The 18,355-nt window shown below is 39.1% G+C and overlaps 1 protein-coding gene and 1 pseudogene across 1 annotated transcript in view; one reads left to right on the top strand and one right to left on the bottom strand.

Moving 5' to 3' along the window:
- The window catches only part of LOC124722799 (molybdenum cofactor biosynthesis protein 1-like), a 38,022-nt gene extending 26,028 nt beyond the window's left edge, over nt 1-11,994 (bottom strand). Inside the window, exons 1-2 of the mRNA XM_047247931.1 lie at nt 11,971-11,994; nt 11,484-11,699 (exon numbers count right to left, since the gene is read on the bottom strand). Of these exons, the coding sequence (XP_047103887.1) occupies nt 11,484-11,699; nt 11,971-11,994 (240 nt within the window). The remainder of the gene's footprint in view (nt 1-11,483; nt 11,700-11,970) is intronic.
- Nucleotides 11,995-17,018: 5,024 nt separating this feature from the next.
- Nucleotides 17,019-18,355, top strand: part of LOC124722798 — a 44,082-nt pseudogene continuing 42,745 nt past the window's right edge.

The following is an 18,355-nucleotide window of genomic DNA, read 5'->3' as shown; positions in this document are numbered from 1 at the left end:
TGTGGTGTTGAGATTACTGTAAATGACTTCACGGCTGTAGTGTTAGCACTGTATAGATCTCCCTCAGGGAATTTGAATGTATTTCTTAAGCACTTAGATTCTTCATTATCCATACTGTACTCAAAGTCCAAGAACTTGATAATTTCTGGTGACTTTAATGTTGATTTCCTAAATGAGAGCAATAGTAAAGCTGATTTAGTACATTTAATGGAGTCTTATAATCTGATGGCAATAGTAGATTTCCCAACTCGGGTTACTGTTAACAGTAAAAGTCTGATAGATAATATATTTATAGATAAGTCTACATGGAATGAGATCACTGTACATCCAATCCTTGGCCTTTCTGATCATGGTGGTCAATTGCTTAGGCTCAATTACATCAGTGTCTGCAACAGTTCCGAGCATTCTTGGAAATCTTTTAGGATAATAAATGAACAGGGCCTTAAAAAATTCAATGATAGCCTAAAATAGATAGACTGGAGCCGAGTTTATAGGGAAACAGATGTAAACAAAAAGTACAATTCATTTTTAAATGAATTCATGTCTGTATTTGAGTCCATCTTTCCCAAAAAAGTAGTTAGAAATAGTCATATAGGCAATGCCAAGAAGTCTTGGATCACTACAGGGATAACAACATCTTGTAGAACAAAGAGGATGTTATAAAGTTCTCTCAGGACTTGTAATGATCCAAAGAAACGACAACACTACAAACTTTACTGTAGCATTCTCAAGAAGGTTATAAATAAATCTAAAAATATGTGCATAAAATCAGAAATTGAAAGCTCAGAAAATAAAATTAAAACTATATGGAATGTAATAAAGAGGGAAACTGGCAGGACAACAGGGAACATGTCTCAGGTAGAGATTAAAACAGGGGACAGTATCATTAAGAAACCTGAGTTGGTTGCAGAAATATTTAATAACCACTTTTTGAGAGCAGCAGAGAAGACAGGCTGTAATGGTTCCATGGAAGAATCATTGTCCCTCCTACAGAAAGCTATTAGCAACAGAATCCCACAGTTATCCTTATCTCCAGTTACTGTAAGCGAAGTCATAAGAGTAATTAGATCATTAAAAAATAAAAATTCTGCTGGTGTGGACAATATTTCTAGTAAAATACTGAAACACTGTTATAAATTTGTTAGTCCCGTCTTATGCAACATATACAATGCATCCCTACAAGATGGGATTGTCCCTGACAGACTTAAGTTGGCTGTAGTGATTCCTCTCTTTAAAAAAGGGGATAAAAGCATTGTTACAAACTATCGCCCAATATCCCTATTAACTACCTTCTCGAAAATTCTAGAAAAACTCATGCACAGGAGGATTGTAGACCATCTCAACTACCATAGTATCTTAAGCAAAAATCAGTTTGGTTTTCGTGCCGGTCTTTGTAGTGAACAGGCAATATTCTCTTTCAGCAACCAAGTTCTGGAAGCCATTAACAAAAAAATGTCTCCAGTGGGTATTTTTTGCGATCTTATGAAAGCCTTTGACTGTGTAAACCACCAAATTCTTTGGAAAAAGGCAGAATACTATGGTTTAGGTGGTACTGTTGGCTTGTGGCTACAATCATATCTACAGGATTGGAAGCAGACTGTAATGCTAAATGGCTCTTCTGGAGAACCTGCCTCGTCTGAATGGGGCACGATAACGTGTGGTGTGCCTCAAGGCTCCGTTTTGGGCCCACTGCTTTTCCTCATCTTTATTAATGATCTTCCTCTTTGTTCTGAGACAAACAGCAAATTTACCCTGGTGTGCCTCAAGGCTCCGTTTTGGGCCCACTGCTTTTCCTCATCTTTATTAATGATCTTCCTCTTTGTTCTGAGACAAACAGCAAATTTACCCTGTTTGCCGATGATACCACAATTCTAATTGACGATTTGATTGATGATGATCTTGAAAAAACTACAAATACTGTTTTTAATGACATCTTAAATTGGTTCTCCTCAAATGGTCTCTCACTCAATGCAGATAAAACTCATTATATGAGATTCCATACATCACAAAGTAATCCCGATGAAATTGACATAAAATGTAGAGATCAACCAATACAGAAAGTTGAAGACACAAAATTCCTGGGTGCTTACATAGACAGTAAATGTAATTGGTCAGTTCACATTCTTCATCTATGTAAAAAACTTAGCTCGGCAACATTTTCACTACGGGTAATTTCTTCAGTGGCTGAAGTTGACTCTATTAAGGTTGCCTACTTTGGCAACTTCCACTCATTGATGTCATATGCTATCATATTCTGGGGGAACCAACCACTTGCAAAAAAGTTTTCACCATCCAAAAAAAAGCAATCAGAATAATGTGTGGGGTCCATCAAAGACACTCTTGCAGGCACTTGTTTCAGAAGATAGGTATCCTAACAACTGCCTCACAGTTTATTTTTTCCTTGCTGACCTTTGTGTGCAAAAATTATTCCATCTACCAAGACAACAGTAAATTCCATGGTTATAACACCAGAAACAAAAACAATCTACATTTAGAAATGAAACGTCTCACTCTGGTACAAAAAGGAGTTTACTACTCCAGCATTAAGTTGTTCAATGCTCTACCACTACATATCAAATGTGTTCATACAGAACTGCCAAAATTTAAACTAGTTCTCAAAGATTACCTGACAGAGAAATCTTATTATACTGTGGATGAATACCTGAAATAAAATGTATACCATCACTAAACTTATTGTGTCTAGAAGTAGTTCAATTGATTTTATTGTGCATTTGGGCATTAGCACACTTTTTGCAACAACAGATTGGCTGTGCATGTATTTACTCTTGTAGGCCTAATATCTGATTTAACTTTGTGCTCTTATCTTTAACCTTTATTTGAAACTCCTTTTTCTGTCAAACGGTTGTTATGTTGTCTAGCTGACAGTGTATCTGTTACTGTATTTATAGTATGTCTTACTTAAACTATGTACAATTTGCCATTGAATTGCCCTTGTATTTATTGTAAGTTTAAATTGAAACCTGTACAATTTGACACGTTCTATATCCTTGTGATTGACTCACTAACTGGATCTATGGAACAAGAAATAAATAAATAATTAAATAAATAAATAAATACTGAAGTGTGATCCAAGTCGCACAAATATGGCTTTAATAATAACCTCCAAACAATATGCCTCTAAGGACTCAACAAGACACAGAACACTGATGTGCACATTACAAACTAGAATCACACAGAGAGTCAGTCAGCACTGTTCCACACTTATATATGTGCGAGTCATCAGCAGATGGCACGGCAGGGACCGCACCGCACGCTTGGCTCCCAGAGACGGAATCCAGCAGCCAGCCTGCAATGATCAGTCGGTGACCAATTTAAAGACGCATGTACGGCAACACCACTCTCGGTGCACTCACGCTGACACGTACTAGTAGCACGATACAGCAGTGATGAGTAGTAGTACCCCTCCTGTCTTGCGCGCCTTTTATCTGGCTCTACAATTTACTTTCCTAGACCCACACAAATGCCTGATCCTCCTAATTCAATTTGCTCTGCAGACTATTCAAAATTCATAAAGAAAAAGAAGCCACAATTGCACTTTGTGTGCCAGTTACTTTCCAATACATTGGCACCAGCTGATCTTATTTAAGAATACTCAACTTTCGTAGCCATACTTACAGCACATCCTTTGCTTCCTGGCCTAAATCCAAGTTAACTCCCAGCCCCCCTGCCACCCCCCCCCCCCCCCACACACACACACACGCCGCTCCCCCCCCTCTCGCCCCCACCCAAATCAGCTAGTTGTGTGCTGTTATCTCACGTCACACCCTAGTCTATGAGTGCCCAGCTGTCTGTCGCCTGACCCCTCTACCTGCACCCCTAGCTAGCCCACAGATGGCTCCCCACTCTCCCACGAGCCACTAAATGCTTCCCTCCAAACCCCTCCCATCTCTCTCCATCTCTCACATTGCCTCAACCCACCCCATCCTACCCTACTCTAAAGCCCCACCTCACTCCAGAACACTCACCGTGGACCAGTAAAGAGCTGGCAGTTGAGCGGCCACAGCATAAGGAGACATGCGCATGTGAGTGTGTGTGTGTGTGTGTGTGTGTGTGTGAGTGTGCGCGCGCGCATGTTTTCCCTACAGCTAGAAAAAGAAAGTGCATTCTGGAAGCTCGCCAAGCAACGTACCTTTTAGTTTGGAAGGTAGAAGGCGAGGTACTGGTGGAAGTAAAGCTGTGAGGACGGGTCGTGAGTCGTGCATGGATAGCTCAGATGGTAGAGCACTTGCCCACAAAAGGCAAAGTTCCCAAGTTTGACTCTTGGTCTGGCACACAGTTTTAATCTGCCAGGAAGTTTCATATCAGTGCACACTCCACTGCACAGTGAAAATCTCATTCTACATACCTTTTGTTCTTGTGCCTATCGATGAGACAGTGCTTCTGCCTTTTGGTGAGCCATCTCCTTTATTCCTAAATAATTCGTAATTTTCAACAGAAACTTTCTGTACGTTATTATTGCATCCTACATTACAATATGCAATTTCCACAATATGTGGTCATCTGTGAATATAATGGGGGTAACAACTGTAGGAGACCAAAAACTGACTGCAGTAAGCAAGTTCAAGTTATTGTACACTGCAGTAGTTACGCAGAGGTGAAGAGGTTCACACAGGATAAGCTAGCATGGGCAACTCCATGAAACCAATCTTCAGATGGAAGATCACAACAATAAAAACATTTGATTCAGCATACACCAGACTCCAAACAGCGTACACAACCTGTATGCTCAGAAACACAGAAAATCATATTGGTTCCATCAGCAGCAAACTTCAGCCCGTAATTGTTATGGAACACTGCGGCGATCTTGTTCATTAATATAACCCAAAACTGGGGAGTAATAAGAGAGTATTGTTGTAACTTCTTATCAACCTGGTTACCAAAATACATATTAAGAAGACTGGTAAAGTGTTATTTTAAAGGGGTCACTCCAAAGCGCCACGAAAGTATTTGAGCAATGTATAAAATTAGAGAATCAGTGCACAATATTGAAAGCCTATATACACTATCTATATCTGCATGGCTAGTCTGTAATTCACAATTAAATGCTGGCAGAGGGTTCAGAGAACCACCCTCAACCTATTTATCTACCATTCCACTCCCCTACAGCATTTGAGGAAAACCAAACACTTCAATATTTCCGTACAAGCTCTGATTCCTCTTATTTTATTACAATGATCATTTCTCCCTATGTAAGAGGGCTCTAACAAAATATTTTCACATTCGGAGGAGAAAGTTGATGATTGAAATTTTAAGAACCTGCTCCAGCAAAATGCTTTTGCTTTAATGACTGCCACCCCAATTCACATGCGATATCTGTGGCATGCACTTTCCTGTTTCCCAATAAAACAAAATGAGCTGCCCTTCTTTGAACTTTTAAATGATGTCCTCTGTCAGTCCTATCTGGTAAGGATCCCACACCATGCAGAATACTCCAAAAGAGGACAGACAAGTATAGTTGTAGATAGTCTCTTTAGTAATCCTAATCTTCTATATGTTTTACTATTAAATCACAGTCTTTTGTTTGCTTTCCCACCGCATTATCTATGTGAGCATTCCAATTTAAGTTATTTGTAAATGTAATTCCTAAGTATTCAGTAGACTTCACAGCCTTTAGATCTGCGTGAATTATCATGTAACCAAAATTTAGTAGATGCCTTTTACTACTCAAGCGGATGACATAACAATTTTTATTATTTAAGGTCAGTTACCACTTTTTGCATCATATGGATAGGTAGCCTAAATCATTTTGCAGTTCATTTTGATCATCTGATCACTTTACAAGACAGTAAATGATTTGCAAGACTGTAAATGATAGCATCATCTAAGAGGACTGCTCAGATTCTCTCTTAAATTGTTAATGTAGATCGGCAACAGCAGGTGGTCTGTAACACTTCCTTGAGGAATGTCAGATATCACTTCTGTTTTACTTGACGATTTTCCATCAATTTTTCTGACAGGAAACCACACATCCAGTTGCACAACTGAGACAATACTCCCTAGGCACACAATATGATTAGAAAATGCTTGTGAGGAACTGTTTCAAAAAGTCTTCTGGAAATCTACAAATATGGAATCAATTTGAGATCCTCAGTCGACAGCACTTATTACTTTGTGTGACTAAAGAGCTAGCTGTGTTTTAAAAGGTCGATATTTCTGAATCTATCTTGGCTATTTATCAATGAATCATTATCTTTGAGATAATTCATAATATTCAAACACAATATATGTTCCAAAATCCTAATGCAAATCAACATTAGTGATATGAGTCTGTTATTTAGTAGATTACTCCTCTTTTCTTTCTTGAGCATTGGTGTGACCTGAGCAACTTTTCAGTCTCTAGGTATGGATCTTTATCAAATGAGTGGCTATATATGATTTCTAATGGAGCTATTGTATCAGCATTCTCTGAAAGAAACATAACTGCTTTATGACACTGAGGAGAGCTACTACTAAGTTACTCACAGTTGCAGTTGTTCTTGATTTGAATACTGCAATATTTACTTTGTTGTCTTTGGTGAAGAAATTTCAGAAATCCGTGTTTAGTAACCCTGCTTTAGTAGCACTGTCATCAGTAACATTACCACAGCTATTGCGCAGTGAAGGTATTGGTTGTGCCTTGCCATTGGTGTAATACACATGCAACCAGAACCTCTTTGGATTTTCTTCCAGATTTCAAAACGAAGTTTCACTATGGGAACTATTAAACACATCTTGCACTGAAACCCACCCTAAGTTTCGAGCTTCAGTAAAACATCGCTAATCTTGGAGATTTTGCATTCTTTTAAACTTTGACATGCTTTTTTTCATTTCTTCTGCAGCTGAGTTTTGACATATTTTGTGCACCACCCTTTTAATTTATTTGGTATCCTTCCAATTTATTTGGTATATATCTCTTAATTGATGTCGATACTATTTCTCTGAATTTAAACCATGTCTGGTCTACACTTACATAGTCAGACTTGAAGGAGTAGAGACTTAGTAGAGACCGTCTCCTTGGAAGGCATCAAGTTAATTTTTATCTGCTTTCTCATTAAATGCCCTATTGTGTAGGGCTGAAAATTAATAGAGATAAGGCAAACAGAATGTGCAAAGTAAGTGGTAATTACTCGTCTCTTCCCCGATTACAGTGCAATAGAAGATACTACAAGATGTTGACAGATTTCCATATCTCGGTAGCTTTATATGTAATAATGAGGTCACAGATGCAGAAATCACCAGCAGAACTGGAAAATCAGTCCATATGGCAATTAGGTCTGTAATATGTCAACAAATCTTTGACTGTACTCCTTTATCGTTTATATGTGTGAGACTTGGAAAATGTCAGTAAAATCAGCACACAGTCTCCATATTTTTCACCAACAATGCTAGAGATGAATTCTGAAGATGTTAACCCAACCAAGTTACAAACGATGAAGTGCTGAGAATACGACGTCTAGACAGCCTACACAAAATTATTGTTGAAAGAAGACTGAAGATTGCAGGTTATGTTCTACACATGTAAGGTGGAAGAATCCCAAAATCAACACTGTTGTGGAAATCAATGGACAGATATAGATGTACAGGAAGACCTTTTAACACTTGGAACTTTTTCAATGAATCGTCAATGCATGGACACAAACTTGGAGGAAGGTGAGAACGTGGCAGCTGATCGAGTGAACTAGTGGAAACCAGTTCCTTGTATGGTACACAGCAAATCTGAGTAAGTTAGTAAGTAAGTAAGTAAGTAAGTAAGTAAAGTAAGTACAACTGGGGATTTTGCAAAACTGTTGGATGATCCATATTATTGTCTATATTTGACACTCTTGGACTTCAACCTTTTCCTTGATGTGTATTCTTCAAATTGTGAGTTTTATGAGAAAGGTGATAGGTACTTACCAATCAGCATTCCCTCACACGAACTGACATTGTCTCTTTGTAAATTCTACTGTGCTAACAATTATCTACTGAGAATCCTCGACTAGGTCTCCGCAGCTCAAAGGAGCCAGTTTCTTTTAAATTTCTGTCTTTGGCTATAATTGTCTTCCAAGTATGGTGACACAACATCCTGTCATGAAACTTTTGCCTTTACACTTGTTTACTTTTCTGGACTCTGCCTTTTTCTGCACTGTGCACTAAATACACTATGTGATTAACGCCCAATCTCCAACAGCCAATCGTGAACTGTAAACAGTTGTAAACTCTACCAGGGCACATAACAAACAATTAACATTTGTGTTTTAGTGTTCTAAGCTGTGAGGTCATCAGCGGACAAATAATTTAGTACCTATTCCTGGACAGCCGGAGTGGCCGTGCGGTTCTAGGCGCTACAGTCTGGAACCGAATGACCGCTACGTTCACAGGTTCGAATCCTGCCTCGGGCATGGATGTGTGTGATGTCCTTAGGTTAGTTAGGTTTAATTAGTTCTAAGTTCTAGGCGACTGATGACCTCAGAAGTTAAGTCGCATAGTTCTCAGAGCCATTTGAACCTATTCCTGACGTGCTGTTGTTTGGAACAACAACTGACATGATCCAAAATATTACTTTCTTTTATTATAGCTTCACTTTTATTTTGTCTAATGATTACTAATTTCAGTATCAAATTCCATCATCAAGCCACTATATGATCAGAAAGCATAGTGTATCGTTAAAATATTGTTTAATAAACAGATTACCATTATATCATCATTCCTTAAAGTAATGTCCAAAGTGGAAGGCCAGATGATTAATTTTGAGTATATACAAAAGTCAGAGTACTGAACCAGATATGAAAGAAGAAAAACCAGAAGGGCAGTGAGAGACGGGTGCCTTCTATCACCTTACTTCCTTAATATGTTCATCAAGGAAGTAATAACAACAACAAAGAAAAGATGACAAGAATCAAAAGGTAATTTCTGGAATACTCCAAGGAAATGCGATAGGACCATTACATTTACAATGTATATAAATGATCCAGTAGAAAGTGTCAGAGGCTCCTTAATATTGTTCACAGGTACTACACTTGTCCATCAGAAAGTAGCAACAACAGAAGACAGTATCAATTTGCACAATGACCTGCAGAGGATTGGTGAATGATGCAGGCTCTGGCAGTTGACCCTGCACATAAATAAATGTAACATATCACACACACACACACACACACACACACACACACACACACACACACAGGAAAAGAAATCCAATACTGTCAATACTGTACAACTACACTATTAATGACAAATTGCTGGAAACAGAATCTACCATAAAATATCTAGAAGTAACTATCCAGAGCAACCTTAAAGAGGAATGACCACATAAAACAGCAATAGAAAAGCAGATGCCAGACTAAGATTCACAGGAAGAATCTTAAGTGAATGTAAATTACCTCTGTGTCCTTACCCAGTAGGACTGACAGAAGAGAGAAAGAAGATACAATGAAGTGCGGAGTGTTTTGTCACAGGATCATTTATTCGCTGTGACATCATTACAGATATGCTCAGCAACTCCAGTGGTAGATGCCATAAGAGAGCAGTTGTGCATCACGGAAAGATTTACTACCCAAATTTCGAGAGAGTAGTTTCCGAGAAGAGTCTGACAACATAATAGTTTCTCTCATATACAGTTCACGAAATGATCACGAGAAGAAAATTTGAGAAGTTAAGAGATAATACAGAAGCGTACTGACAGTCATTCTTCCCAAGCACTGTTCACAAGTGGAACAAGGCAGAGGGGATCAGTTGGTGGCATGAGACGTACCCCCTGCCACACACAGTTAAGTGGTTTTTGGAGTATGATGTCGATATGGGAACTTAATTGCATGCATATACACTGCAGATTGACGACATCACAATAGTAAATCAGAGTAGGAACTAAATAAAATGTTTCAGGCCTTAAATCAAGAAGTGGTAAAACTAAAGCTAAAAATGAATACAAAGAAGACAAAAGTTATGGCTACAGACAAGAAAGGAGGTGGAGGTAGGACTGACACAAGAACAGGCAATGAGCAACTCAAGAAAGGAACTGAAATTCACTATCTCAGTAGCATTTTGCAAGAAAACAATCAATATTTCAAGGCATTCAAGAAAAGAAAAGCACTGGTGAAGAGTTCCTTCCAAAATAAGAAGAAGCTGCAACTGAATAAACATATCAGCTTCCACATTAAGAAAATATTTGTAAAGACCTTTGTGTGGAGTGTTCTGACACACAGATGCAAAATCTGTACATTAGAAAAGCCAAAGGAAGCTCACCTCAAACCTGCTGAAATGTGGTTCTGGAGGAGAAGTACAAGAACTAGCTGCATTGACAGAAAAATTAAAGGAAATAGGAGAGAAGAAAGAACCACTGAAAGTTATAGGCCAGGGAAAGCAAAATACACTGGACACTTAACTGGAGATGATAATCTTTTAAAAAAACATTTCTGAAGGCAAGATCGTAGGTAAGAAAACAAGGGGATGACTGAGAACATCCTACTTAAACAATATGATCAATGAATGGGATTTTCTTCACACATGGAGATGAAGACAACTGCTGAAGAGAGGAAGCTGTGGCTGCAGAGACAAGGTTTAACCTTTTGGAAGAGTAAGGACAAACTAATACAAAATATGAGTCTGCATGGTAGCTACATATGGAATAAATGACAACTTCTTGTGTGCAGTCATCAAGTCACTTACCCCAGTAGGTGTCTTATCTACTAAAAGTAAAGGTCACTGTTGTGCTTTCAATAGATGTGAACTGCACCCTGAAAATGGTATGTCTAGTTTGCAGTTGTACAGAAGCTTTTTATTTTGCAAAATGGTTCAAATAGCTCTAAGCAGTATGGGACTTAACGTCTGAGGTCATCAGTCCCCCAGACTTAGAACTACTTAAACCTAACTAACCTAAGGACATCCCTGCCTGAGACAGGATTCGAACCCGCGACCGTAGCAGCAGCACGGTTCCGGACTGAAGTGCCTAGAACCGCTTGGCCACAGTGGTCAGCTTTTATTCTGCAAAGAAATTTTTGATAATAAGATGAACTGATGCTGGTACTTGCTACTGAAACCAGTAGTACTTAGACACAACGAAAGTGTGACTACAGAATTAAGAATAATTTTTCCAAACAATCGAGTATTTTTTCAAAACGACACCACAATAGAGGAAATTTATTTTAAACTAAAGACACAAAAGAAAAAAAGAGAAACTGTAAAGATCTTGAGTCTCATAAGACTCTCTTGGGAGGAAAATATAAGATATTTAATTGGTAAACTTGCAAGGCATACTTTTTTATGTTGTATAAACTATGAAACTGTTAGCATCGTCAGCAAAAATTTACTTCTTCTGTCTTAATATACCTTCCTTCACTTACAGCTGCAGTGTGGAGACAGGGGTGAGGGTGGGAGCGGTGATGGGGGCGAGGGTGAGGGCGTACTGCTTTAAAATGGTGATTCTTGTATTGATATTCTTAACAACAGATTTATATCTTTTGCTTATGAAAGTCTGCATGCGATGACAGCTGCACTAGTAATACCTTCACAGGGTCGTATTCAAGTTGCAAGGCTAGATCTATGCCAGCCATGACACGCTCCCAGCCTTTCCTCCTCGTGATCTGGTTGTAGCGTTGGGACTGCAGGGTGTCTAAGCTGATGTTCAGACCGTCAAGCCCTGCCCTCTGCAAGGCAACCAGCTGTCTTGTCAACATGAGGCCATCGGTTGTCATTAAGACACTTTCGAGATCTTTTATTTTCTTCAAGGCACCTGTGAAACAGCAAATTATTCTAAAGAAACTGAAACAAATAATTTGTAACATTGCTGCTGCATATGAAACAAACCTCCAGTTGATAAATTGAAAATACAAATTCCTTAAAAGTTAACTGTACATTTGCCCTAATACAAAGAGATAAGAAGGGTTAATAAACTGAATTGAAGAATGCAAGTTAAGATAGCAATGAAAAAATAATTAGAGGCATGAGATCACCTACTGCAACAGGGAAATGGGAATCAATATGAACCATTACCCAGCTACTGTCAACTGATTCCATGTCTCCATGCACACTGTATAAACCACTGTGGGTTGTACGACATTATGGTTTTTCCCCATTTTATGCTGTATGACACCACAGTCCAATTTGGTTAGGATAGCATAAAAATAATATATGAATTTCAGTATTGAAACTGGAACAGCAGAACAGCTCTCATCACACTGGATATCAAATCGAGGTTGGATTACAGCCATGGGTACATCATTTCATGCTACTCAACTGTATGTCATATGTCAGAGTTCATCAACTGTAGTGGCTGGCGACTGGTGGCATAGCCATCTCTTGGCATCCAGTGAACAGACGTTCTCCACAGGTGACAGATTTGAAGAAAATGCTGGATACGGCAACAGTGGAACACTCTCTGTATCGAGGTAGCTCAGTACAGCTCAGGTGATGTGTAGTCTTGCATTATCTTGTTAAAAGATAACATCACGGAGCCCTTGAGAATAGGGCACAGCGATAGGCCTTAACAAAACACAAATGCAATGGCTGCTGTCCAAATTACTGGCTATGTGAACCAGAGGTTGTGACATGTATCCAGTTGCACCCCATACCATAACATCACATGCTGGATCCGCATGAGAATGACAGGTACAATCTGGCCAGGTCTGTTGGCATCAGAGCCTCCACACACGAGTACATCAATTGTGACGATGTTGCAGAACCGAGACTCATCTGATACGATGACACAGTGCCATTCCTGTGTCTGGCATTGTTGTCAGTTGCACCGCTGTCAGTTCACCTCTCTCTAGAGCTGCATTAAGGGCTTGACAGTCTGTGCTGCTCCAGATGCCATCACATTGTCTGTGTGGATACTTGTCTCACTGTATACAAGCCCACTTCCTGATTAAATGTACACAACTTCACTGCAGGATCACGTATGCATGAGCGAACACTTGTCTGCCCTCTCAGGTGCTAGTTGGGTGGCACTACTGAGGCCCTGCAAGGCATTTAGCATGGCCCTCCTGAACCTACCAATTTTATGTTCGCACAAAATGAGATTCTGAGCAATGCAAGCAGCAATATAGTGAAACAATAAACCAGAGTCTCAGCAGACCATGAGCCTGCCACTGCCAAATCTGGAATGCTTATAAACATTTCTCCTTCTTCCATTATGCTTAACACGGTCTTCGTGTAAACAACCAACACTGAAATAGAATTTCTGAATGAGAAACCTGCTCCATAAGCTTTTCTTGCATACAGAATATGCATGGGAGTGCTGAAAAGTAATGCATCTGAATTTTTTATTCTGTTGTGTTTTTTAGGACCGGTCTTTGATGCCTAGTTGACATGGCTTCCCCGTCTTTGTCAACTAAAGCAGACATGTAGGTCGCACCTGAATGCTCTTCTATGCCTCAGCGACACCGACCGCGGTGTGGTCCACTCTACTTTGATATGGCTGTATGCAGCATTGGTGCAGTCACACCTAGATTACAGGAATCTCTCATATGACTTTTTATCAGCTTCGACATTACGTCTGGATTCGATACACTATTGTGGGGTAAGACTGGTAACAGGTGCCTTTGGACTAGGCAGCAGTTCCACTATTGTGGGTTCTGCACCATCAAAAATTGATGGCAGCTGCTCGCCCATAGTACCCTAACTGTCATCTCCTCTTTCCAGATACGAGATCTACCTCCCAAAACGACAACACAGGTCTGGGGTTACGATCACCAAGTTTGAGTCTTGGTCCAGCACACAGTTTTAATCTGCCAGGAAGTTTCATATCAGTGCACACTACGCTGCAGAGTGAAAATCTCATTCTAGAAAACTTTTTATCTGTAATTCTCTTTACATATTGACTATTTTCTTCACATATGGGGGACATGATCTCAACTGAAAAGTGAACACCCAATTTACTCTTTCATCTACCTAGTTTTCTTCTCGTCAAGCAGAACGATATTTATGCCCGTTGCTTAATACCTGTTTGTATCACTTACAATGCTGGTATTTATGTATTTTTTAGCATTTGACTCCGGAAAGACCATTTTTCTTCGTAGTGAGGTCTTGCCAACAGCAAATTTTCTGGATGGAAAGTCGCTCAATCTGCTCATATACTTTAAAATTTAAAAGTAAATCTAGCAATGCTAGAATCTACAAAATACTGATATACCCATTTTCAAGTTGTTGTTTAAAGATTCGCGACTTTTAAAACTTACGTAGATTATCTTTTTGATGATGGAACTTTACATAAGAAGTTATTAAGAACATTGCGAATATCACATGACGAACAATTGAATGACTAAAGCAGTGTTATCAACCCTCATTCATTGACACATGTAATAAATTCATCGAGGCAGTGAAGTCCAGAGCTGTTGTAAAAATTTCTGAAATTAAAAGTATATATTACCTAATGAAAGTATTATTTTGGGGTGAAAGAACACAATAATTATTATTTTTGGAATGTAATAATTCACTATGGCTTCATTTTAATTCTAATAAGTTTCACACTGTAATGAAACATTGTCTAAATGCCTCTCTCTCTCTCTCTCTCTCTCTCTCTCTCTCTCATTTGTTATAACTTACCGCTGTTATTTTGTATTTGTATTGCAGTCATTACATTAAAATTGGCTATATTGATTCTGTAATTTATACTATTATGTTATTGCTAAGAATTGATTTAAAGAATAAACGTATATATTTATTTGTAAGATATTGTAAATTTATACCACTGGAACTCTTTCAAAATATTTGATTGCGTAATACTGCCAATAAATACAATGACTTTCTTTCTTCTGTTTATAATTGTAATAGATGTTGGACACTTTGACTCCAAGTATGTTATACAGAAATGCAGTGATTTTTTACAAAAGGCAAAACTATGTGTTCGAAGAATTGTGGAGAGGAGGGTACGTGATGTATTTTAAGTAGGTTATAAAGAGTAACTATAACAACATAAACAATAAATTATTGATAAAATTATTTAATTGAATAGATAAAAAAACTACTCACCAAGCGGCAGCAGAACATACACATAAAAGACTGTTGTGATTGGCAAGCTTTCGGAGCCTGTGGCTCCTCCAGACAGAAGCGTTGAAGGGGAAGGAAGAAGGGTAAAGGAAAAGGCCTGGAGAGTTCCAGGAAAAGGTGTAGATTTTGGGAAAGTCACCCAGAACTGCGGATCAGGCGAAAAATCGAAACGACACATGTCATATACCAGCTATTATGTAAACACTGTTCAGCTTTCTACATCTGCATGACTACCACCAAATTATCAGTTAGGATAAATGGGCACAGGCATAGTGTATATACTGGAAACTCGCAATATCCTGTTGCAGAGCATGCTCTACAACATGGCATACGTGACCTCGGCACTTGTTTCACCACACATGCCACCTGGATTCTTCCGCCAGACACCAGTTTCTCAGAACTCCGCAGGTGAAAACTAGCACTACAACATGTCCTTGGTTCTCACCACCCACCTTGCCTTAATTTACGTTAATTTCTCCTGTCTCAGCTTTTCTTCACTGTAATTACTCTTTGCTTCACTCTGTTTTAGCTTTCTACATCTTTCATTGTCTTTTCCGTCTATTTTCACTGCCCCCTCCCACAGCTGTTGCATACAATACACTTAGCTTCTCACTCTTATTAACTCATGTACAGTTTTAGTAGTAATCTCTGTCTTGCATATTACCCTGTCTTCCACCTTTAAGCTCTCAGGTTTCCGAATCTTGCCCGATGCAGTCCCCAACAATTAGTCTTTCCTTCTCATCCTGTACAGTAAGTCACCCATGACCCACGGTTGTGGGTAACTTTCTCAAAATCTACCCCTTTTCTTAGACCTCTCCAGTCCTTTTCCTTCACCCTTCTTGCTTCCCCCGCAAACCTTCAGCCTGAAGAAGGAGTCACTGGCTCCAAACGCTTGCCTATCACAACAGTATTTTATGTGTGTGTTCTGCTACTGCTTGGTGAGTAGATTTTTTATCTATCCAATTAAATAATTTTATAAAGAGTATCTGTGTGTGATGTTTTTATTGGTATACAACTTGTTATAAACAAAACTTATTTTTACCATTTAATATGTTTCCAGATATTTACCAGTGGTAAAGATGAAATTGGGTTGATTGTACTTGGTTCTGACAAGACACAGAATCCACTTGATTACCCAAATGTGAGTGTGGAATTTCCTCTTGCACTGCCTACATGGCAGATGATATCCTTTGTGGAGAAATCTTTACATGAAAGTGAAATAAAAACAGATTGGATAGATGGTGTTGTTGTTGGCATGCAAGTCTTGAAAGATGAGCTTTAAGTATTTAAAGCTGTCTGTTTCATGACATTCCTGGAACATGTTCCAGAATGTGTGTTACACAAATCACAGTGACATAGTTGTGACTTTATAAACTTAAATCAATATGTTTTTGTAATGAAAAAGAAACAGAAGGCACAATACCTGCAAAATAGGAAATTTTTTTGTGTGATTTTGCTGTATGAATGTTTTTTACAGTTTTTCAGCTCAATAATTAAGGAGGTATTGATACAAGGCTTTGCCAAAAATCCATCTGTCACCTAAAATTCCAGCCCTGTCACTGGCATTCCCTACCCCACAATATGACTGGGCCACCATGAAAGCAGCCACATCATTGTCAAATTCACTGAAACTACTGCATAGCAATTTACTTGAGTATGGCTGCTGTTGTGGTCTTCAGTTTGGTTTAAGCACTGCGTCAATACCTTCTCTTCATAGCACTCGGAGGTCGTGATCTGCGACTGTTTTTACAAATGGCAAGAGAACTTTTCCTCTAGTTGCTTGTTTTTCAGTGAAAGATGCAAATATTTTAGAATGTAGTGCCTTATGTATATCTGTTAGAATAGCCACAAGGTCTGAAAGTTATTTTCAAATGATTGAGCTCTTCTACAGAGTATTGAAATTCACAGATTCTTCCAACCTGGTCCACCAATGTCTTACATACTCCTCTTCCTCCATGGATTGTTTCCAGCATTTGGAGATGAAACATTAGGCAGCAAAACGTGCCTTATAACCAAAATCTAATGAACATATAATTAAATTTACCAAAGATGTAATGTTGCACTCTCAGGTAAGACTGATCTTGAATGCAAAGCCAAAGTGGAAATTAAATGTACGCTGCAACATTCATCTCACTTTTTGTTATTGAAATTATTCACAGTGCCATAGGGTGAACTGAGTTTATGTGTTTTATAGGGTCAGATACACGCTGTGGCACAGGGTGCTGTCCATTATTCTCCTGACTATGATGTGCAGGAATGGTAGTCTTCCTTCTTCTTTGGTCTCCATAGTGAATTTGATTTTGTGGTGTGTGGAGTTCAGATGTACAAAGAAGTCAAGAAGTTTGTCTCTTCCATGAGACCAGATGATAAGTGTGTTATCCACATAACAGAAGAAGAAGAAGAAGAAGAAGAAGATGGATTTCCATTTGGATGACATCAGGGCCTCTTCCTCGAAGTGCACCGAAAACATATTCACAATCTCTGATCAGAGTGGGCTGCCTATTGTGACTCCATCTGTTTGCGGGAGGGGGATGTGCCACGAGTCAGTGAAGTGGGAAAGTTGACCAAGTAATATGCGTGACGTGTCATACCTCGACCGATATTGAGAACAGAATAAAAAATTCAGAGGCATTACTTTTCAGCACTCCCATGCATATTCTGTATGCAAGAAAAAGCTTATGGAGCAGGTTTCTCGTTCAGAAATTCTATTTCAGTGTTGGTTGTTTACATGAAGTCCGTGTTAAGCATAATGGAAGAAGGAGAAATGTTTATCAGCATTCCAGATTTGGCAGTGGCAGGCTCATGGTCTGCTGAGGCTCTGGTTTATTGTTTCACTATATTGCTGCTTGCATTGCTCAGAATCTCATTTTGTGCGAACATAGAATTGGTAGGTTCAGGAGGGCCATGCTAAATGCCTTGCAGGGCCTCAGTAGTGTCACCCAACTAGCACCTGAGAGGGCAGACAAGTGTTCACTCATGCGTACCTGATCCTGCAGTGAAGTTGTGTACATTTAGGTAGGAAGTGGGCTTGTATACAGTGAGACAAGTATCCACACAGACAATGTGATGGCATCTGGAGCAGCACAGACTGTCTAGCCCTTAATGCAGCTCTAGAGAGAGGTGAACTGACAGCGGTGCAACTGACAAGAGATGGCTATGCCACCAGTCGCCAGCCACTACAGTTGATGAACTCTGACATATGACATACAGTTGAGTAGCATGAAATGATGTACCCATGGCTGTAATCCAACCTCGATTTGATATCCAGTGTGATGAGAGCTGTTCTGCTGTTCCAGTTTCAATACTGAAATTCATATATTATTTTTATGCTATCCTAACCAGATTGGACTGTGGTGTCATACAGCATAAAATATCTTACAACTTGTTGAAT

Source organism: Schistocerca piceifrons, chromosome X (assembly GCF_021461385.2).
Source record: "Schistocerca piceifrons isolate TAMUIC-IGC-003096 chromosome X, iqSchPice1.1, whole genome shotgun sequence".
NCBI lineage: Eukaryota > Metazoa > Arthropoda > Insecta > Orthoptera > Acrididae > Schistocerca > Schistocerca piceifrons.
The sequence above is the reverse complement of the archived record's forward strand: the minus strand, read 5'-3'. Positions and strand labels throughout refer to the sequence as shown.